General features: G+C 34.0%; 1 protein-coding gene across 5 annotated transcripts in view; it reads right to left on the reverse strand.

Moving 5' to 3' along the window:
* Positions 1–23,259, reverse strand: part of LOC134529451 (protein-serine O-palmitoleoyltransferase porcupine) — a 71,002-nt gene that overhangs the window by 42,345 nt on the left and 5,398 nt on the right. For 4 of the 5 annotated variants that reach the window (XM_063363559.1, XM_063363564.1, XM_063363565.1 and 1 more), the window contains exons 2-3: positions 13,971–14,054; positions 3,457–3,694 (exon numbers count right to left, since the gene is read on the reverse strand). In XM_063363559.1, the coding sequence (XP_063219629.1) occupies positions 3,457–3,685 (229 nt within the window). In that variant the 5' untranslated portion in view covers positions 3,686–3,694; positions 13,971–14,054. Of the gene's footprint in view, positions 1–3,456; positions 3,695–13,970; positions 14,055–23,259 lie in introns of those variants that run through there. The other variant, XM_063363561.1, reaches the window with a different exon arrangement.

A 23,259-nucleotide genomic window follows, 5' to 3' on the forward strand; every position in this document is an offset into this window, starting at 1 on the left:
AAATAAATTGATTTTGTAAAAAATTAATAAATTCAAGGACTAAAATTGTTACGTATATTTTGGGACATAGCTACATATACATCCAATGAGCTCAATTTTCTGCAAAATGATTTTTAATTGAATTTTAAGGCATCCAATACTTCTCACAGTTTTCTTAATTTGACAATTTACATCACAAAATTTTGAAATATTTCAATCATTCACTTCGAAAGAATAGGATCTTCTACGACTTATACACATACAATATATATTGCTTATAAAATTTTTTCCTAGTAAATGACAAGTTCGCAAAACTACTACTACTACATTTAGACATCTTTTAAGTGCTCACATATATTAATTCTAACTCTTTCTTAGCTTCACTGAGCAGTTTAACCATTTTTTGTCTCTAACTCCTCATCTCTCTACCAGGAAATTTCTTCTCTCTTGCTGCATTTTATTGCAACTGGTTAATTTTTTTTTCTTTTTCTTCATTGCTATCCACATAAGCATGGGCAATTCATGCTGCTTGCAGCAAGGAATTTGTAAGTTTTAACAGCTTGCATTTATCACTGCATCATACCCTTGTCTTACGGCACCATACACTAGTCTAGTTTCTTCCATGTTCAAAATAATTTGTTGGTTTTATTCTGCAGTAGAGCCTCCCATTTTTGACGCGACAAATCAAAGTAATAGTTTTCGGTCGTGACTTCTATTTATTATTACCGAAGGTGTAGATCTTCAGATGTAAAAGTAAAAAAAAATCAACAGGAGAGAAGAGAGGGAAAAAAAGAAATAGTGTAGAGACTGGCCATCGCTAAATGCTGCTGGCAACCCATAGTGTTATCATAAAACGTGTCACATATGCTAGCGTCCAAAATTAAGAATCTTCAAAATAAGTTTGATCTCCTGAGCAAGGGTATTTTCTCATCTTCTGTAAATGAAAGGATAAGTCATTTATCCACTTTTGGGCAAGCAAAGGTGACACTGCATCTAAAGCTGACAGCCCAGAAATGTGAAAACAAACTGTCTGAACTTGTTCTAAATGACCCCTCAAGGAAAACATTTGAAGCAATTGATGGACTCTTCAATCCATGAAATGTAAGCAGGATGAATATACACACTTCAGACTTTAGTCAGCACATCCAAAACTTGCCTAAGATGTCTCAACTTCCCACTGATGTGTTTATGGAAGGGTATCAAGTGTTCAAGAAAATAATTGAAGAGGAGCTTTCAAACCCAGAAAACAAATGTGTTGATATTACCTAAATTGTGTGCCTTGAAAGGTGACTATAGTGACTTTTCCCATGCAGGACTGAAGGCAATCTGGTTCCCTACATCTAATGTTGATTGCGAACGTTCATTTTCAAATTATTCATTAGTTGTTAGTGATCGTAGGCAGCATCTTTAACCAGAAAATGCTGAAAGTCTGACAATGCTTACATTTCAGTCAATGTAAATGGATAGTGATAAGCACAGAAAAAATACATCTTTTTGAGTTGCTGTTTTTGTATTGAATATTGTTGTATATTTATGTTTCTTGTAAGTTATAAAATGCTGGTTTTATTTAGTTTTGTTAATAAACGATGGTTTTTAACTTTTACTAAAAATAAAACAGATAACACCGGAATCTCATATTTTTAAAATGAAATTGATCAAAAAATAACACCATAAAATCAGGACTCTACCTATGCGGCATCAAAACCATCAAAATTAATTAAAAATGTCTCCATATTCGTTAGACCGGGTGAGAGCACAAAAAAAATGTTTACCAAAAGAAACAGCATCCAAAAAATGTAAGGAGGATGTAGTAATTAGAAGTTGACAAAAAAAATTAACTTAGATTCATGTGATTTTAATGCAAGCAAAACTCTTGAAAATGACTACAAGTTACTCTATACAAAGGTGGGAGCTGGTTAAGTGATTTAATTTGCTACAGCTTAAATATAAAAAATAAATACTAAAATATACATGACAAAAATTATTACCCATGCCGTGTGCACAGGAAAACAAAAATTATAGCATGCTAAATATTTAAAATTATCCTTTAAACTCGTAACAAAGTGATATACATCAACATACTAGCAATTATTAAACAACTAAAATTTTTAAAAAATAATTACCAATTAAATACATGCTAGCCTAAAAAAAATTTAAGGTACATATAGTCCACAATTTATATTGCAGTGTGAGCAGCAATATATAACTCCTACCAAGTTCAAATCTCACATCCAAGCTTTGAAATTTACAATTCAAATGAACAAGTTTTCCACACAACAGTTAACTGGAACTTGCGGTCCACGTAGCTACGCACTGAGAAAGTTTTCACAGGCAAAATATGTCGCAATCATTCTTCCAGAGACTTAAAGGGGTTAATAAATTCTTAAAAATCCTTATGGGCTAGTGATTGCGTATCTGCTGCGATGACTGCCAATGTTTTACTAAAACGAAACAGAAAACTGCTCCTGCAATTTTACCTAAAGACATGCCTCGCAAAGCCTTGCCTGACAAATCATAGCGAATATCGATAAAGGGCTCAGTACTGGGTATAACCACCGACCCAGTGATATCCCAGGCCAAATTCGCGTTTCCTTGCACTCGTGAATGGCCTCGTAACACACGACACTCCATTTTCACTCTGCGTTATCATATTTTTAACATTTTCTTTAGCCTCGTACACGAGTAAAAGTACTCTGGGTCGCCATTACTTGTATGCCACACCCCCCATAACATTTAATTCAAAATCTAAGTCTGTGGTGTTAACAGAATTAGCAAAGGCATCCGCGCGTGTGACGTTCAGTCAGCTGTTCCCGGGCGTGACTGATGAAACACACCACACTCCCCCCTTCCCCTCTCCGCTGCTTAAGCGCGCGAAACTTTTTACCCAGTCCAAGTTCTTTGCCATATACCTTTAAAGACCTAAAAAACTTAAACTAAAAATTAGACTAACTTTCTAGTTCATTCTGGAGTACATCACCCATATTGCCATCCTGAATGGCTCTTAAGACTAAATTTACCAGCTTTATAAAACATTTACCAAATGTTTGTTTTATTTTTTTAAAATATTAAAAACAATACACCATGACCAAAAAGAGCTTGAAAAGCAACATTTGAAATTATAAACATAAAATCAAATAACAATATTAACCAATTAGTGGCAACCCCCACAGTGCGCTCAAAGCCATATAATCTGTTTTATAAAAAATGTGGGATTAATGAAGTTGATTTATGTGTGGTTCATAAGCTAAATGAAAAACTGGGCAGTCATCAGTAGCATGATTTTGATGCAATTATTATTCTTTATTTGTCGGGGGTTTATTTTAGAATAAATTGTTTCACATAAAAGCCTTAGTTTCTGGAGTGTACCAATCTGGCTATGCTATCTCATTGTTAACTAGCCAACCAGCCTACACACTAGAATATATTTTCTACATTGTTGCTTTTACAAAAGTTGATAAAATAAAAAATAAAACTCACCTGTTTGAGTAGCCAGTCTAAAAATCAAGCACCACATCAAGAGAATACCAATGTGGTCAAATGCATCCATAGAGGTTGGTTTTACACAGAGTTCAAATAGTTCCCTAATATCAAATCCTTGTACCAATTCATCTTCATCCCAGGAGTTACTTTCTGAAGAAAAAGCATCATCATAGAACATGGGTAGTTCATCAGCATCCTCAAACATGTCATAATCTGCACTCTGCATTTTGGCTAACTGAAATCAAGGAAACAAGAATGTACAAAACTTTAGCCACAAAGAGTTCAAAAGTCTACATCACAAAAAATACAATCATAAAACTTTTAAAATCCATAATAGCACAACCATCATAGACAACCAATCATGTTTCAAAAGATATTATTTTCCAGTTAGCACTAGAGCATATTCCGATACAGTAGCGATACATAATAGACAAGCACCATGTTTACTATCATTACATAGACCACTCAGTGTGCTAACAAGGCTGCAATTTAAATTACTTTAAAGGTTTTCAAATGATGTGAATTAGGCAAATTGACATTTTTCATAAATTTCAGAACTGTAAGGTATATCTGAATTGTAGAATTTTTAATTCTACAAAGCATAACAGAGAAATATAATATGCACTACAAAAGAAAACTATTTGGTATCACATGCACTATACAAAAATTATAAGTTCTATTAAAATGACAGATTAAATTTGTAAATAAATGAGGCATCAATATACTAGTGTGAATTATAGAGATAGAGAGATAGAGAGATAGAGAGATAGAGAGATAGAGAGATAGAGAGATAGAGAGATAGAGAGATAGAGAGATAGAGAGAGAGAGAGAGAGAGAGAGAGAGCGCGCGCTTGGGTCATTTTTAAGAAACTACCCACTAATTGAATTGGCTTTGACTAGTGTGTTTTACCCATTTCTGGGTTGAAAAAATAATCTTGGATGTTTCAGCTGGGATTGCAGTCGCCATCTTAAAGTTAGCAGTTGCCTACTAAGGTTGCTACCCTGAAGATGGTGAGTGAGTGCAATGTCAACCAAAAAGTTGGAGATTATTTCTTCAACCGTAATGCAGTTAAAACCCATAAGCCTAGCTAATTGAAACAATGGTAGTGAAAGTCTGCAAACTTTACCAACCTATATACTTTATGCATATCAGTGGTGTAGCATGACATTTTTAAATGGGTATGCCTCATTGTGCTGGTCCATTAACACTTAATAAAATGGGTGTCTGGGGTGTTTTATATTTTTTTTAATTTTTTCAAAATGTAGCTTGAAATTTAACAAACTCTTATACTTTCACACAATATTACTGTGCTTACAGTTTACACCAATTTTACTTCTTTAAGATTTACAGTGTAGAGTCTCAGTTTCATAAAAGATTCATTGTATCTCTTGTGCAGAACTTTATTTTCCTGTTGCTGATTAACAGCATCATTTTATATTGTAAATCTAAACAATCACAAAGTTATTAGGTAAATATGATGCTGGAGTTTTATGCTAGAAACCTATTTATTTTACATCTGGTGTAATAGTGTTATTATTAAAAAAACTTAAGAGTAAGCACTAGTTAAAAAAATGTATCAATTTTTAATAAAATTTTGTACAGAGTTTTATTAAATCATTTTAGTAACCTGTATGAAATTTTGCAATGTTTTCCTTCATTTAATTGAGATATTTGATTTTTAATTAGGATACTGTAAGGCTTTTTAATAAAGAACCCAGGGGAGACACAAGTCTGATATTATAACCATGCATGTATACAACCTCAGTGCTGCCAACTCCCTTGCATACCTATCAGTAATCACAAATTCATACAACATAACACGTGTAAAACAAATGCGATAAAATTTACGCCAAATACTAGACTCCACAAAATAAAACTATTTACTATACAGTAACTATAAAACTAATTCATTAAATAATATTTTTTTAGTTATACAGTTTTGCAAACCATTAAATGTTAAAAATGCTCTAAATAAGTCTCAGGTTTAAACAATTTAATTTTGAATAATTTAAAAATAAAGGCTTGCAAACCAATAAATATTTAAAATACTAAAATAAGTTTCAGGATTTATATTTATGTTAATTACTTTACAAAACCTTTACCTTCCTGTTATAGAAGCCAGATTTATTGAACAAAATACTGATACACACACATTTCAGGCATGTCATTAATTTTCTCGGTTTCGGTACTAAATAAATAATAGACCGTAATTTCCTAACTGGGAGAGTAAACCAGTAATAATTGCGTAAAATCAGTAAAACTTGGCAGCAGTGCAACTTTATTTTGTACAAAGATAAATGTGCAATAATTCTAATATAAAATAATTTAAATGTAACTTCCTATTTAATGCCATTATACAGTCTTCTAGGGAAATGCATCTCAAAAAATACCTACTGCTTCAAAAATGATGATAATTGGACACACAAATCATGATAATTGGTCACACAAATCATTATAAAAAAAATTGAATTTCCTAAACTTATGTCTGTGATATCTGGGAATACTCAACGAAATGAAATTAAATGCAACAAATTTTCACTCCCAACTACTGCAGAGTTCTGAAATATTGCTCCTTTGGCAGCACACATATGTGTTACATGATAGTTAATACAAATGAGAAACAGATGAAGGTGTGCAGAATCGTTTGATGCCAATCACATATTGGTGTGATGTCTGTAACTCTCAAATAAATTGGATAAAAAAGTCAAATTTTGAGTTTTTCGAAATTCTTGGCAAAAACATTCCCAGAAAAAGACAAGCTGAAGAGTGATGCCAATGCGCTAACTGGCAGGAATATGAACTTCGGCACCACACTTGCTACTCATAAGATGCAGCGGCGGGGAGGAGGGAAGATGACCCAGCACTTATCTCCTCCATCTCACATTACTGTTGCATCGCCTAGACGGGGTAAATGTCCTGTGGATCAGGTACTCCATGCAAAGGGTCCCTGGGCAGCATTCAATAGCATGCATACTCAGGGTCTCAAGCAAACAAGGAAAATAAAAATGTCACCATTTCTTTGAGGAAGGATTTCACACACCAATCTGCAGGATGTCAGGTTTACGAGTGCAGGTGTGGATCAAAATACTTGCTCTGGAAGGTTGAGCAGTGAGAGTGAAACAAAAAATTGGGTTTGTAGTTATTTATATAATTAGCAACTAAAAAATAAAAGTAATTATTTTTACCAATAACAAAGAAACTATAATAACTAGCCAAAATAAGAAGTCTGAAAAAGAAGGAAAATCCCAAAAAATAAGTCCCCGCTCCTGTAACTATAGATTAATTATGTATTGTTTTATTTTAATGTTGAAAATAGGATTTGTGCAGTGTCTGTGATGAGAGCACAAGCCTTCACAACCCTCAGTGTTAAAAATTTAAAAAAAATTATATAAAACTTAATTTTCAGAAATAAAAAAATCAGAACCTATTATGATACTTAAGAATAAAGTCCACTTTAGAATTTTTTTAAATCCATTTTTCATTATGAGGCCATTGCTGATTGAGCAATTATTTATGAATTTTATTTTTATAAAAAGTTGTTCGTTTATTACTGTAAATGGACTTAAATTATTTTGTTCCTGGAAGTCTGGATTCTTAATACTTATATATTGATGCAGTTTATTTCAATAAGGTAGATAGTTAAAATTTTTCTAAAATTTATATTTTTCAACTCTGCATTACAGAATATTAAAATTATTTTTGATGAGCTTGTGCCAGAATTTAAATATTATAAAGAGGATGTTTATGCTTTCTGCAGTTTAGGTATCCATACTTACCATCATATAACTGAAGCGATGAAACTAACACTGACTGAAAATTCTTTACTGCATAACGATATATGCATAAAAATTCTGCATTGTACACCAATACCACTATTCAATTAACCTGCATTTACAAACAGTTTTTTTTAAGTACATATAGTATGCTCCCAACATCACCGAGCCTGAACACCACGAGGGAATGGGAAGGGTACAACCAGTGACATTGCTGTTGCTGGAATGTCTGCAATCTGTCCCAAGGAGAAGGGTCTCTCTCGAAGACTGACAGCATGGCTGTCTCAGACAAAACAACAAGAAACAATCACTTTGTTTATTTAAATTTTTTACTCATGCTCAGCGAGTTCTGTGAAGATCTCAATTTCCTTTGCCGAGGAGAGTGCACTATCATTACTGCTAGCACTGTCAATACAATCCAAAGTTACTATTACTTTGTCTGCCTCAAAAACAAAATACACATCTGTGTTTTGAAATTCGCTGAGATATTAAATGTTAAAAAGCATGTTAATGCATCTTTCAGCCAGAGTGCTTATATATAAAAAACAGCAACTTAGCAACAAAGTAACATTTAAAACCTTTTTGTTTAAGCTAATGCAGACCAGTATGTTAGTAATAAAACTGCCATTCCAATTATAGTCTACATCTATACTAATATTATAAAGCTGAAGAGTTTGTTTGTTTGTTTGTTTGAACGCGCTAATCTCAGGAACCACTGGTCCGATTTGAAAAATTCTTTCAGTGTTGGATAGTACATTTATCGAGGAAGGATATAGGCTATATTATATTATCAATAACATTAGGGATCCTTACTAAAAGTCCAATTTAGAATCAAATGCGTTGGAGGGGGTTACATACAACATGCAGTACACGTACGAAGTGTGTGTTGACAATGCCGCAGGTAGAGATGGGCAAATGGTTCACGAACCGCTCAATTGAACCGGTTCGCCTCGAGGAATGCTCAGGAACTGGTTCTTGAAAAAAGAACCGCGGTTCACTAGCTCAGTCGAACGCACAAGCTGCCCGATTCCATGCGTCGTGCAATTCACATAGCTCTCGGTTCTTCTCGCGTTCTCGGCTCTTTCTCTGTTCTCTCCGCTCTTCGGTTATTTTCCGCACTTTAGAGTGGGAGAGGGGAGAACCAATCCCCACTCCAAACAACTCACCACCCCTTCCCGGCCAAGTGAACGGTCTCGTCTCTTCTTCCCCTCCCTTCTTTCACCGATCACGGCTCTTCTTCCTCTTCCTTCTTTCTCAGTGCACGTGACTCATACATAATTGTGACTAAAAGCCTCCGTCCCTTCCCCCACTCCTTCAACACGTCGCTCTTTTTTAATGAACAAGGTTCTCATCCCCTGTTTAGCTTTTTATTACTTGTTTTATCCAGTTTTAATAAAAGCATTTATTTGTTTATAAGTAGATTACTGAACAAATCTCCTCACTTTATTTCAATTACACGTGCATCAAAAATTTTTAACTAACAATAAATTGATATATTTTTATGTGAGCTGCTCGGCTCTTACGGAATTATCGGCTCTCGTGGTTCAAATCTCTCGGTTCTTTCTTTACTCGTCCACTCACCTCCACAAAGGACCTGCCCGGCTCTCGTGCTCGTGGTTTTCAAAGCTATCGGTTCCTTCTTATCACGGTTCTTTCTCTTTAGTTTCACATGGCATTGCTCGTCGCTGCCATTCGTGCTGACCTCTTGCGGATACATTGTCAACTAATAGTGACAATAACTGCTCTAGTACCCACGAGAGGCCTCTAAATTGGATTTTTCTACATACAATTTATAATTCTCACATCATGAGCAAATATGCATTCAATTTTATTTTCATTTTACGATTAAAAATAGTTAGTAAATATATATATTGAGTTACTAGTACATCTTTATTATTACTACTTAGTACTTATATACTTTTTATTATTGGGCTTAATCAACAGATATGTTTAATTGCAGTCCAATAATGGCAATATTTTTAATTGGTTAGCTATGCAATTAAATTTTTTCTTCTATAAAAATTAAGTTCATAGTACAAATACATCGTAATTGCGATAAGTACGCAGTTAACTCAAATTCTAGTAAAAAAAAATTAAATGAACCGAAGAACCATATCAACGAACCGATTCACTTCGAAGAACGAACCGGTTCTGAACCGCTCATTAAAGTGAACCGTTCTGCCCATCACTAGCCGCAGGCGCTAGAAGTTTATTTCCTATTGCCTATTAACATTGTTGCCACGCACTAGATGCCTTATCATTCTTAATTTTCCCATACAAGTAAAAAACACCCATGTGATATTAACAACGAAGCAATCAGTACCCTCATAAGAGTTCAATTAGTATTTAAATACTTTTTATCACTTTAAATCGCAAACCTAAACTATTGTTTTTTTTCCTCTCTCTGTGTTTAATTTGTTTTTTTATTGCCCTTTGTTTCAAGTATATATATTTTACAGACTTGAAACTTCACAGTAATGTTCCTTATGTTACGCAGGATGACATTTTCCGAAAATTAGATCCCATGGGTGGTTAAAACCAGGCAACAGTGGGTACTTTGTCTGCATGAGAACAGGATTTTGCATTGTTCATGCCTTCTGCGTCTCCATGGCAACGGGCATCGCGCGGCAGTGGCGTACCCACAAGGAGGGGCATGTATAATGAGCGGCGCAAGAGTGATCTGCCTGTAGATTGCCGTAGCGAAGTACGGGTACATAAGTTGTACGTTGCGTGCACAAGTCGGGAAACCATCGGTGCTATTCATTTTCTCTCCGGTACATTATACAGCATTGTAATAAATTTTCACTGAATTTTTTTTTATTTACCATTACTGTATATGGGAGATGTGGCTTAATTTTTTTCCATTAGTATAGCCGTGCGAAGCCGGGTCGGGCAGCTAGTAATTATATATAACTTTTGGTCAAAATATTTTCTATTTATGAATTTTCGTTCGGGACTTGAAACAAAAATTTCAAATGGTGAGAGACTGAAATTTTTTTACGAGTTGAAATTCAGAACTTTGGTCGAAGCTCAGAAAAGGTAAGGGAGGGGGGGGGGTAACCATTGCACCCATAGCTCCCCCCCCCTCCCCCCCACACTGAATCTGTGCCTGAGCGAGTAACCGGAGGAGAAATTGTTGTGGATTAGTCTATTTTAGTTTATACACTTTGATTTCCCACAAAACAGGAATTTTTTTTAATAATCAATTTATTTATTTCCTCTTTTAGCTGGGTATAATTTTCAACTTATTCAGATAATTTAAATGATAAGATCTTGATTAGAACATAATTATTTGTTCCTGTAAATCACAAGAAACATTAATGAGCAAACTATTGTTGTTATTAGAGTGGAATCAGACCGTTCATTAAAATTTATTAATATATTCTATTTAAAAATACATTTAAAAAAAATCTATTTGGTTTGAAGCATGGTTTAAATCAGCCAACCATTGTTTTCGATATAATATACAGGTTGTCCCACAGCTCAAAGTCAAGCCGAGAACAGTTGATTGGCCAGTAAATTACTGTTCTGAATCACAAAACCAAAACTCAACAAGTGTTATAGTTTTTGAGTTATGGCACTTTTAAATCCCCACCTTGAGTAAAGTTATGCTGCAAAAAAATTTTAATTGGGTCAATTTCACAAATCATACTGTAAAAAATGTAAAAAATGTTACTTGGAAATATGGCTAATTAAAGTAAATAACTTGCTAAGTAACCAAAGAAAATTTGTTGAAGTTACTTGATTAAAAATGTTGTCGCATAAGTCGTGCAAAGAACTTTTTCCTCAGAAAGTATAGCACTTTTTTTTTTTTAATTGTTGTCAATAGTAGTGTTATTTATGATTGTGCAGCAAAACTCTTAAGTCACAGTATCTAATAATTTGATACAGGATAGGATTTAAAAACTTTTGAAAAAATGCCTACTATTCAAAAACTAAGAATTTTTTTTTTAAATTAGGAACTATAATTTACTGGGTTATCAACTGCTCTCAGTTTGATGTTCAGTTATGGAAAAAAAATATATATATATATATTTATTTATTTATACAGTGTAAACTCTTTATAATGTCACTTGATTTAACGACAAACTCCTTAAAACGTCAAAATTGCTTGACTTTGGTTGGTTTACCTTGTTTTCTATACAATAATACACTCTATATAGCGTCACGCTCACTCTATTTAACGACAACAATACGGCATTAAAAATCATTAAGCAGTACTTTCTAAGTTGCCGAGGTTGATAATAACTGCAGCTGTGTACGTTCTTTTGTTTGCTGTTTTGTTGTTGTATTATCTAGCACGTGTTTACTTCGACTGGCGTACCGAAGATTCTAAGAAATATTGTCTTTTGTTTTTGTATGATGAACTTGCAAATGTTTACCTCGGTCACTAGACTTTTGTCAAGTTGTTGCATGTTATCATTATCGCAGTTGCTTACATAATTTTGAACTGTAAACATGGCAAGTAAAGAAAAATCTTTGTGTACTGATGAAAAAGTTTTATTAATACGCTCAATAGATGCAGGAGAAAAGATCAGTGATGTTGGAAGATGCTTTGTATTTAGCCGCTCTACCGTGTCTACAATATGGAACAACAAAGAAAAAATAACAGACTATACGCAATAAATGTTGTTATTTGTATGAATATTAATGTTCGTGTGTAAAATGTAAACTATATTAGTAAATACATATTAATATAGAATAGTAAAATAATATCTTTTATTTCTCTCCATTTAATGACCACTTTCTATAAACGCCGAAAAATGCTCAGTCCGTTAAGTGTCCTTATATAGAGTTTACACTGTGTGTGTGTATGTGTGTGTGTATATATTACCGTGCAATCTCTCCTTATTACCGTGCAAGCTCTCCTAGAGTGTGGATGTTTTTTCGCAAGCGCTCCCATGAAAATGGGCTTTTGGTGACGATTTTCAAGTTCAATCTGACCTCATTTGTGTAATAGGGCAAAGTGTATGCCCCTTAGTGAAGACATATGTTTAGTATACAGTAAGGCCTATTTTGGTAAAAAAAAATTTATTTTTTGTTCAAGTGACTGTGGAACATGTATTCATGAGAGGTGTGTAGTTACAAATAGTAATTTGAATACTCAAGAGGGATCATATTTATGTGTAAGGTGTACTAATACAGCAGCTATGTTTTGGTTGCCTACGAAGAACAAAAGAAAGATTCTTTCACTCTGACATTGAGAAATCAAGATTCTGGATCATGTGACAATAGGGCAATCATTTCTCAAGCAGAAACTACCAAACTGAACGAGAAGGCAGGTAACCTGACGAGAACAAGTCAGGATGAGAGTGTAAAATCTATGGTCCTAATCTTAGCAGAAAAAATATATACGTGTTAACCAACCAAGTAAAGGACCTGAAAGAAGAGAATGTCACACTTTGAACCATGATATCATTAAATGATACTCGTTGCTGTGATAATTGTGCATCAATTACAGCAAACAGGCATTCTCCTCATAATAACAAATCCTCCAGCCAGGTTATGAAGGTAGGACAAATACCCCTCCAGAGTTCCTGCACAGACCAACGGCCACACATGGCGCACGTGAACCCAGGCTCAAGCAGCACATAACGTTGCAACAAAACCGTCAGCAAGTGTCAGCAAGCCACGGGGCAGCGTCAGTACCATTAAGGAAACTGCAGCCCCGCCGCCTGCTCACGCGGACGGCTTCACCAGCGTGTGCAGGCGACGCACCCAACTCAAGGAGACACCTCCTTCAACTGTAAGTAAGTACGTGACTGCAAAAAAAAAAAGTCCAGCTTCGAGTCCGCAACAATGTGAACCTTAGAACAGTGGCCAAGCCAGTTCGACCACGCATGAAGGATATCTCTATCTCAAGATTAGCCACTGATGTTTAAGATAACGAAATAATACCCCATATTAACTTTGAACTGAAGGTATCAAACCTAAAGGTTGTTAAACTAAAAACTAAATATGATTCTTATTCTTCCTTCTATGTGGCCGTTGCTGAGATAGATTATGTTCGGATTTATAATACTGTTTTCCGGCCATCTGGTTGCCTTATTAGTACGTTCAATGGGTGCCTACAAAACGACCAATTATTCACTCATGATGTCACCGTGGAGAGAAATAAAACTGACAATAACACCATGGTTCAATCTACTAGGGCAATCGGAGGTGCCAGTCGCGGATGATATTTATATTTATTATCAAAATGTAAGAGGTCTTCAGAAAAAAAAAAATCTCTTTTTCTAAAAACATAAATCCGGTAAATTATTATATTATATGCTTAGCTGAAACATGACTTCTCATTCATTGTTGAAACTCCAATTTTTTTCCAAAGAGATTATGTTAATACCTTTTGCACTAGCGGTGGTGGTGTCCTTATAGCCATTAACTTTCAAATTTTTCCACATTCAGTCCAGAAAAATGAATTTGAATCACCATAAATTTGAAGCTATATGGGTAGAAATCACAATTATTAATGCTGAAAAATCTTAATTTGTACCGTTTATTTACCACCTCAACCATCTGTTGCAGATTATAATGAATATTTATTATTCTTAGAAGAAAGATTAAGTAAATACACTAACCATTGTCTTATTCTTGGTGATTTTAATGTGCCACATATAAAATCATATCCAAATAATATCATACCCAAAACATATTGCATTATTACAATAAGATCAAAGGATGTAAACTCCTCGAAACCATTAATTATCTTAATCTAGAACAGTTCACTTTTACTGTACCTTTTACAAAATTGCTTTCTAACTTCCACCTAGAAGAGGTTGCCAAATCCGTGGACCCTCTGGTTGATGAAGACGACGATCATCCTGCAAAAATATTTAAAATCACAAAACCTAGAGCATCTAAAAATTACCATTCAGTTCACGATTATAGTAATTCATTATGGTAATTCATTATAAAAATAATTTATTTGTTTTGTCGATAAAATTAAAAATGAATTTGAATTCTTGTCATAAATTTGAAAGGTGTAAAAATATATAATAAATATTAAAACAATTTTTACCATAATAATATATAATTTTATCTTTATTTTGCTGTAAAATCTTTTTTTAATTGTCATAATTTAGGATAAGCTGTCAAAAATTTTAAAAATTTGCTGTTATGAACTTTTTCTCTTCTGCATGTCTATGTGTTGTGTCCTCACGTATATTGTCACTTTATGTATACCTTAAATTGTTAAATTATATGATTATTTAAGTTTTTTGTGGATTTTGTGTGTTTTTGCATGTTAATGTATGTTTTTTAATGTAGCATGTAAAAAATTTTCCAGGGTTTTGAAATCAAATTTATGAACTTCACTGTTGGGACTCTGGGCTGGCTGCTTGTTCACTCGCAGCGCAGGTGGCGTAAACGAGTAACTGGGGCACGCTCTGGCACTGCGTTGCTGGCTTGCAGATTGGACAAATTCTTTCGTAGTTTGTTTGTTCAGCCGCACGCCTTGCACAGTCTCTGGCCGCTGTTACTGGAGCGCGCTGGCGCAACCGGCCACACAATGTGACCGCACGTCTGGGTGGAGGGGGTAGCCTTCTCAGCTGTCCTGGTTAGTTGTTTGGAAATTTGGTTCCAACAGCCCTGGATTGTTCGGGGAGGCATTGAGTAGGGACTTAAGCGGGACTTTGAGAGAGGGGCTCACTCCGGTGGAGGCTATACCTCTCGCCGGTGGCAACGAGTTCCCTAAATCAAGATGTGGCATTTTAGGATCACTCTGAGGGACGGCTTTGGCCCTCAGAGGTTACGATTAGGTTACAAGAAGAAGAGTTAAGAAAACGTAAGTCTTTAACTTTCACTTAGTCGTTTGAGGCATATGGGGGGTTCCTAGAACAGCAGTTCAAAGATACTATAATGAAATTCTCTGTCTTTATAAAAAATAAACAAGATTGGTGTAACTCTTAATGATAACATTTAATTTTAAGGTTGTGATCCCATTTATCAAGTAAATTTAAGTACTCTAAGATTGAATGGAAGTTTCTGACACTCCCTCCAATGAGTAAGGTCATGATAAATTATTATAATGATTTTGGTTAAACTTAGTTAAGTGTACAATAATTTGTCTTATGTAAAGTCAGTTCCTACGTAATTAATTGTTATTTTAAAAATCTTGTTTTGGATTACGTCTCAATAAATGTTTATTTTCATAGAATTAAGTTTTAAGTTTTTTTTAATTACTTTTTAACTCCTTAGGATAAGTCCTTAGTTATACCTATGTAAATACCCGTACGGGGATGAAACTTACCAATCCCTTTAAGAAATAATAATGGTAAATGTTAAAAATTCTCTTGTAGCAATTTAAGGCTCTAACAGTAATAGTTTATGTTGCGTTATGTCATTTTTCCCCAATAAGTGGTTGCACATTTGATGACATCACACTTACACACCTCACATCCATATGTATTTATTTATTTTTTTAATTATATCTTTTTTGGCGTGACGTCTAATAAATCTATGAACGCCGGCTGCACGCACGAAAAAGTGTCCCGTAACGCACATTATCCCACTACGGATGTTCCACTACGGATATGTCCTGTTATGCTCATTGTACACATGCGTGGCATCTCTCTTCCACTCGATTGTAACAACCATCGGTTTGACTTTTCAATCATATTTTTATTGTTTGAATTATTAATATTATGTAATTTAACGATCGTCCACCGATTTTCAGCACAATCGGTACGGTTATTAATTTCCCGCCTACCACTATAAGAAATAAACATGGCGGACTACATACGTTTTTAAAACTTCCACAACACAAAACAACATTTTTATAAATATAGGTATATATATAACATCTGAAACGATTGTTTCCAATATGGCCTCATAGCCGTGCGGTTAGCATAGCTGACTACCAATCCCAAGGTTGACGGATCGAATCCCGGCCGCTGCGATACCTTCATTTTTGTACTTGTAAAAATAAATACAGCGCCCAAGACACTACAAAAGTAATAAATATATTTGAACTAATGAATGCAAATAAATTTATCAATTAAATTGTAGATTTCTTTTCACTTCTTTGTATCCATACAAAATAGTGATAATTCAATAAATATTATTATATTTTATTCATAAGTATGCAGAGGTAGATTTTATCATACAAAAGATAGAAAAATTAAAAAAAAAATTTCTTCCTCAAAGAATATAATATTTTTAATGCCTAAATGGTTGGTTGCAAAAACCTATTACGGCTCAGTCTCAGGCCGAATATGATATTTCATTTTCTTCTGGATCAATCATTTCATCAATGTTTTGTTATGATGTTGTCACGTTAAACTATCGTCTGTAAACCAAATTTACAGACTACTAATTTTTTTTTAAACACCCCATTAGAATTAGTTGAGGCGCCAGGTATTTGTGATTCAGATAAGGTTTGGTTTGAGATATACATTTACTAAGAAGGTTTTAAAGTAACACAATTGTTTTTAAGGAGAAGACAGCAACACTTATGGATATAGGATGAGTAAACTTTATTTACGTGATAACAGAAACAGATTACAGGTATGTTTATTTTGCTATAATGTGGGATGCTATGTGCACATGGAAGGTGTATGATGGTAGTGAGTGATTTGACAGTGGGAGTGAAGTAGTTATAATAATTTTAATTTTTAAGTTCGTATACTTAAGTTTTAATGTTAATTAAAGTAGATTATAAGGTAAGGATAATCTAAGTTACTTTAAATAAGTTTAAGTTATTTAACATCCGTAGGTTAAGAGAGTCTTGATTTAAATTATTTTAGTTTTAAGATGAGTTCAGTTGTACAGCAGAGTTTAATTTTGTTTATGTATCTGGATGAGAAACTTGTTTATGGGTTACGTTAATTTAGAATTATGTGCCTCAGAAAAAGAGTGGAAATTTAAGAAGAATAAAAGGTGGTTACATGATGTAAATAAGTTTAAAAATAGTTTTCATTTTTAATAAGTACTTAAGAAAAAAAATGATTTGTTGGATGCTTGTATATTAGAGTACTGTAGCTTAAGAATTTTGTTGACGGGGACGTAAGAGAGATGAAGTTAACATATTATTAAGTAGGGAGTGATGTAAAATTTCAGTGAAACTTTGTGATAATTAAGAAAAATTTTGAGAGATTGTTACATAACATGTACTCAGAGACATATTGCAGGATGTCCGTCCAAATAAATTGTGCTGCGATCTAGCAGAACACATCGGAACTTAAGACATTGGCAGACTCCATCTGGAGTGTGTTGGTTAACCCTGGAGGCAGAGTCAAGTGTGCTGTATCGCCGGTAGACGTGACCCTGAGCAGTAACTTTGCTATGAGCTGGGAGCTTTGGGTATAGTAAAATAGTTTTAAGGAATAATTAAGTGTTAATTATGTAATTTTAACTCTGTTTCAGAACAAGAGGAAACATACGTATTAAGACTGGTATGTCAAGCTAAGTACATGTGGGTATCGTGTTTTGTTATGCTGTCCAATTAATTATTTAAAGAGAGAAAACTGAGTAGGAAGGGAGTTTACTTAGGATAAGTGGGAAGTTAAATTTGAGTTGAAGTTAAGTGAAGTTGAAGAAATTAAATATGCCGGCTTTCGGGACAGGGACCCAGGAAATAAGAAAAAATGTTTTACAGACCCAGTGAAATGAGGTTGGGTGGTAATTGTGGTGTGGGGTAGGAGACCCCTACACGAAGTAGTCAGGGCAGATTTTTTTTGTTTATCGAGAGATAGGCACATTGACCTGATTAAATTTTAGGGTATGAAGACATGGTATGTTGTGTCCAGTTGAGTAGCAGTGGCTAACAATGTAAGAGACACCAAAAAGCGGAAGTGGTTGGCCTGAAAGGAGATAGGCAACACAGGGATGATCAATAATTGATCCAGCCGCAGGTATAAAAATAAGTATAGTTGATGACTGGGTTAGAGACCCAAGAGTAAAAGAAAGGTGAGTTTGTTGCCCTGGGAAGTGGTTGCGTGTTTTATGAAGTTTCAGGAGGTTAATTTTTATGCGGCTCTTTTCAGACTAACACAGGTTTCCTGTGAAAGTACGGACAGAGTTAGGGTAGAGCCCTAGTTTTGCATAAAATTCCCCTTAAAAGTGTTTAGAGAGTACATACTAGAGAAGTATAGTTGCTTGTGGGGTACAGAGGAACATAGAAAAGAGAGAGAAGAGAAATAAAAGATTTTTTTTTTAAGTTGGTCAGATCTGTAATTGAAGCAGAGAAGTGGAGTTTTATTTGAGAACAGACAGTTTGATGTAAAGTTTGTTTAGTACTAATGCCATAAGATAACAAGCTAAGTTTTATATACATATATATATATATATATAAAAGTTAGTGAAATTTTATAAACTATAAGGTAAGAGAGATTTTTTTTGAAGTTGTTATTACAGAGTGAACTAACTATCAATTTTTATTTTATAGAGTGTTTTAATTAGTTTTAAGATAAATGTGATAAATAAGTTACAAATATATATAGGTAAATGCTAGCTAAATTTTATTTTGTCAAAGATTGTTGTGTTTGAGTTGGTTAATTCATTATAAGTACAATAAGAAAGGATAATTGAGTAGGTATAAGTGATAAAAGTGAAGTACAAGTGTAAGGTTTAAGAAAGAAATGTGAGAGATTAAAAGTAAATTGGATCAGTTAGGTTTTGAGAACCAATTTTTTTTTAAAGATTACCAGAAGTTAAGGTGAATGTGTACTAATTGACTTATTTCTTTGCAAGATAAATGCATAGCTGAAAGTTTATGACAAGAGTATTACTAATGGTTGTTTTCAGTGTTTCAGTTACTCTTCCTCTACAAGAGACCACGGTGGTAGAAGATTTCAAGATGAAGAAATAGAAAAAGATGTCATCCGACTACAATGGGACTTGCTAGCAGACTATAGTTTTAAAAGGTCATGTAAAAGTTTTTCAATACTTAATTTTAGAACTTTATACAAGCTATGTGAAGGACACCAAGACTGAAAACAGACAGGATTATGAAAAAGTTAGTGTGTTTCTAAATAATTTTATGTGCAGAATGGACATCACGACGCTGTGAGCTGACTTACCGATTTCTTGAGTGTTTGTCTTTACGATTATTGACGAACTTTAATTTTTCATTGGATACAGTCAAGGTGCTAGTTTTATTCAAGTGTTTGGAAATATTTCAGCTGTAATCACTAATTTGATAGTCAGTGTCTTTGGGTATTTTTAAAATTTTTGTTGAGACCGCTACAGATTGTTATGTTATTTGAAATTAATTAAGGTGTATTTTATTTAATGGAAAATTTCACATTTTTATTTTCTGTAGTTCCCAGTTTTAATTGCATCTAGTTTGCTAAATAATTCAAAGTTGGTATTGTTACTCACATATATGGCAAAATGACAATATTTCATATTTCTGATTGATTGGTGGTGGACTTGCTGTGTTGAATGTGAAGTAATCTTCATTAGATTTGGAAATTAAGTTTTTGATTTTATTTTGGTTTTCAGATGTTACTGTGAAAATGTTTGTGATATTGCAAGAAAACATAATTATTTGACATAATTCATGTTGCACTAGCATAGTTTAATAATAATATTCTTATATTAATCCTTGGTAAAACTGGACCTCTGTAGTCAGTGTTTTCGTATTAAATTATTTAAAGTTAAATTTTTACATATTCGTCTAAATTTTACTTTATTTTATAGTTCATTTTTTGTAGTTTATCATTGGTCATTTTGTTACATAAATGACAAGTGCTAGCGGGAGTGCATTGGGGATTGTGGATTGGCAATATGTTATAGAATCCCTGGACATTCAGGCGAAAAACTTCACATTTCATTGGAAGCCAGTGAAATTTATATTGTGTCAAAGATTTCCTAATTAACACAAATTTCTGCATTATATCTTGCTCGCTGCAAATGACATGCAACCACCTCCTAAATAACTAGGTAAGTTTATTTGTATATTTTTAAACAATTTGAATGTTTCTTTCATTGCCATCAGTAGTAAGATTTAGTTATGTCATGTCAGCTACATTACCGGAAAACTGCAAATTATAAAATTCTTGCATAACTGCATTTTTACATATTCATAAATATAAACCAATATGGTGAAAATTGCACATATCATACCTAAATAAACTGACATAAAATATATTATTTTAAGATAAAAAATTATCAAAATACTGTCGACGAAAATAAGTGTTAAGATAAAATTCTAACTTTGGGCTTTACTGTAAATAAAATTATAAAATTCCGAAAAAAGTGTTTTTCAGTAGTACAGACGTTCCTAGTTTTACCCTGAAAACAGTGTTTATAAATTCCTACTCGTTTCTGAGAAATTACAGTTTATAGTTTTCGTTACCAAGCTTGTACATTGACACGGCCACCACCATTTTGTGCTTTAATTGTGTTGCCAATCCTGTGGTTCTCCATAAATAAAAATGTGTATATTTTTTATATGAAATTTGTGATGCAGTGGAAGGTAAATAATAATTTTAAAAACACGTGAGTCCCTACTGTGCATCCAAACCCGAGAGCCAACCCTTGAAGGGATATTGTTTAGCAGTATGAAGTACGGAGCCCCAACTTTTTACATGCAATAGCACGTAACCTGACATAAAAAAGGAATCATTATATTTGTAATGACAATTCCTTTCTTGCAACAGGTTACATGCTATCCTACACAACAAGGGAGCGCTTGGGGCCACTATACTGCTAAAACAAATCCCTGTCAAGGATTTACCCTTGGGTTTCGATGCACAGTAGGAACTCACATATTTTTTTACATGTTATTTACCTTCTACTGCTTCACAAAATCCAAATACAAAATATACATGTACCGGTACTTATAAATCAAGAGCCACACGAACAAGTAGCTATGCTAAAACACAACGGTGATGGCCGCGTCACTGTACAGGCTACCTTAAGTAACCTATAAACTCTAATTTCTCAGAAACCAGTATGAATTTAGAAACGCTGTTTTCAGGGTAAATAGAAGAACATCTTTAGTGTTTGAAAAACCACTTTCAGAAATTTATTATTTTATTTACAAAAAACCAGCAGCATTAGAATTTCACCAATTCCTAGAGTAGGTGCTATTCTGTAAAATATTAAAATAAATATTAGGAAAATGGTAGTAAAGATCTTACATTGCGGCTTTTCCGGAAATTAAAAATAAAATTCAGAAAATATTTTTTCAACCACAAGAGACATTTCTGTATACATCCTGAAAACAGCATTAATAAATTCCTACTGGTTTCTCAGAAATCACTGTTTATAGCTTGCATTACAATACCTGTGCATTGACACCGCGCAAATTTTTTTCTTTCCTGTGTGTCTCGAGTTTTTGTGTTTTGGAGAACTTACGTCAAATTGTGAGAATGGTCTATTAGGTTAGGTTAGCTACCTTAAAAATATTAGAAATTTGTGGACAGTTGGTTTGGTTAGTACAGCTACGTTAAAGAAAACTGTAAAATATTTTTATAGGTTGCTTAGAAATAACCAATTTAAGATGTAGCTATAGTGACCCAACAAACCGGATATACGATTTCACAGTATTTTTAATATAGCTAACCTAACCTAATCAATTGTCCACACTTTTTTTAAGTAATTTAAATGTAGCTCGACTATTCTCTAATTTTTCCATCACTTAAGTCTATGAAGAACCATATGGACATCTTTTATCCTCGTTTCTATCCGCTACCTAAGTTGCTCATGCGAGTTGCGAACTTCGGTAACCTTAGATGAACTTCGCAACTGTTCAGGCCTCAGAATTGGCTTGTGAACTGGTTGCTATGCTACGTTGCAATTCCTAAGCAACCATTAAAAATATTCTATAGTATTTTCAATGTAGCTATACTAACCTAACCAACCATCCACAATATTTTTAATTATTTGTAATCCTCAGTAAATCTATACTTTGTATGTTTAATTATACCACCCAATTACCCCCAAAAGGGAAATTTGGTGGTATCTACACAGTTGGTAGTAGGTATTGTATAGTTCTAATTAAAATGGTTCCCATAATTTAAGGTTATGTTTATGTCTCAATTGGTTATGTTTACAGGTGCAATGGTGTGAAAGAGTTGTATTATTGTGATTATTGAGTGTAAGAGTGAGTTTTGTGGCAGATCGAACATTTTAAAAAATGCCTAGGAACTATAAGAGAAAAAGTGAACCTAAATATGATCTAAACAAACTGAAGTGTGCAATGGAAAGTATAGAAAAAGGTGAATCTATTTACAGTGTTTCAAAATGCTTTGGTATACCAGAGAGTACTTTAAGAAATCGGATTCAGCGAAAAACCAAGCCTGATGTTCAAGGAGCTGGACGCAAACAACTTATTCCTCAAAAAATAGAGCAAGATATTGCTACTCATATTAAATATCTGTGTGATTTACAGGAACCATTTACTAGGGCAAGATAACATGTATTGTGCAAGAATATTTTCAAACTAGAAAACTACCAAATCCGTTTTCCAAAACGAACAAAGCCCCTGGTAGGGAATGGATGGATGGGTTTTTAAAACGATACCCAGAACTCGTAAAGCGAAAAGCACAAGGTATACAAAAGGCCAGAATGCAGTGTGCTTCTCGAGAATCATTTACGAAGTTTTTTGAAATGCTCAGTGCAAAAGTACAAGAACTTGACATAACAAATCCAGCTCAAGTACCTAATAAATCTCGATGAAACAGGATATTCCAGCTCCATTAGTTCCACGGTATTAGCAGAAAAAGGCACTAAGTGTGTGTCACAGGTGCATGGTGGCTCGGGGAAGGAAACCTTCTCTGTAGTTGAAACAGTGGCAGCTAATGGCCATTTGTTTCCTCCTCTCATAATCTACAAGAGCAAAAATCTTTACAGTAGTTGGTGTGTAAATGGACCTGAGGGAGCAGCGTATGTATCATCCGTGAGTGGGTGGCAAGATAAAACCACGTTCTACCTTTACTTTAAGACCAAGGATTGGCCAAAGCCAATCCTCATTATATATGATGTTCACAAAAGTCACATACAGTACAGAGTAAGCAAGTTGGCTCTTGAAAATAACATACACATTCTCTCTCTCCCAGCCGACTCGTCAGATAAAATACA

This window comes from Bacillus rossius, chromosome 2 (assembly GCF_032445375.1).
Source record: "Bacillus rossius redtenbacheri isolate Brsri chromosome 2, Brsri_v3, whole genome shotgun sequence".
Taxonomy (NCBI): domain Eukaryota; kingdom Metazoa; phylum Arthropoda; class Insecta; order Phasmatodea; family Bacillidae; genus Bacillus; species Bacillus rossius.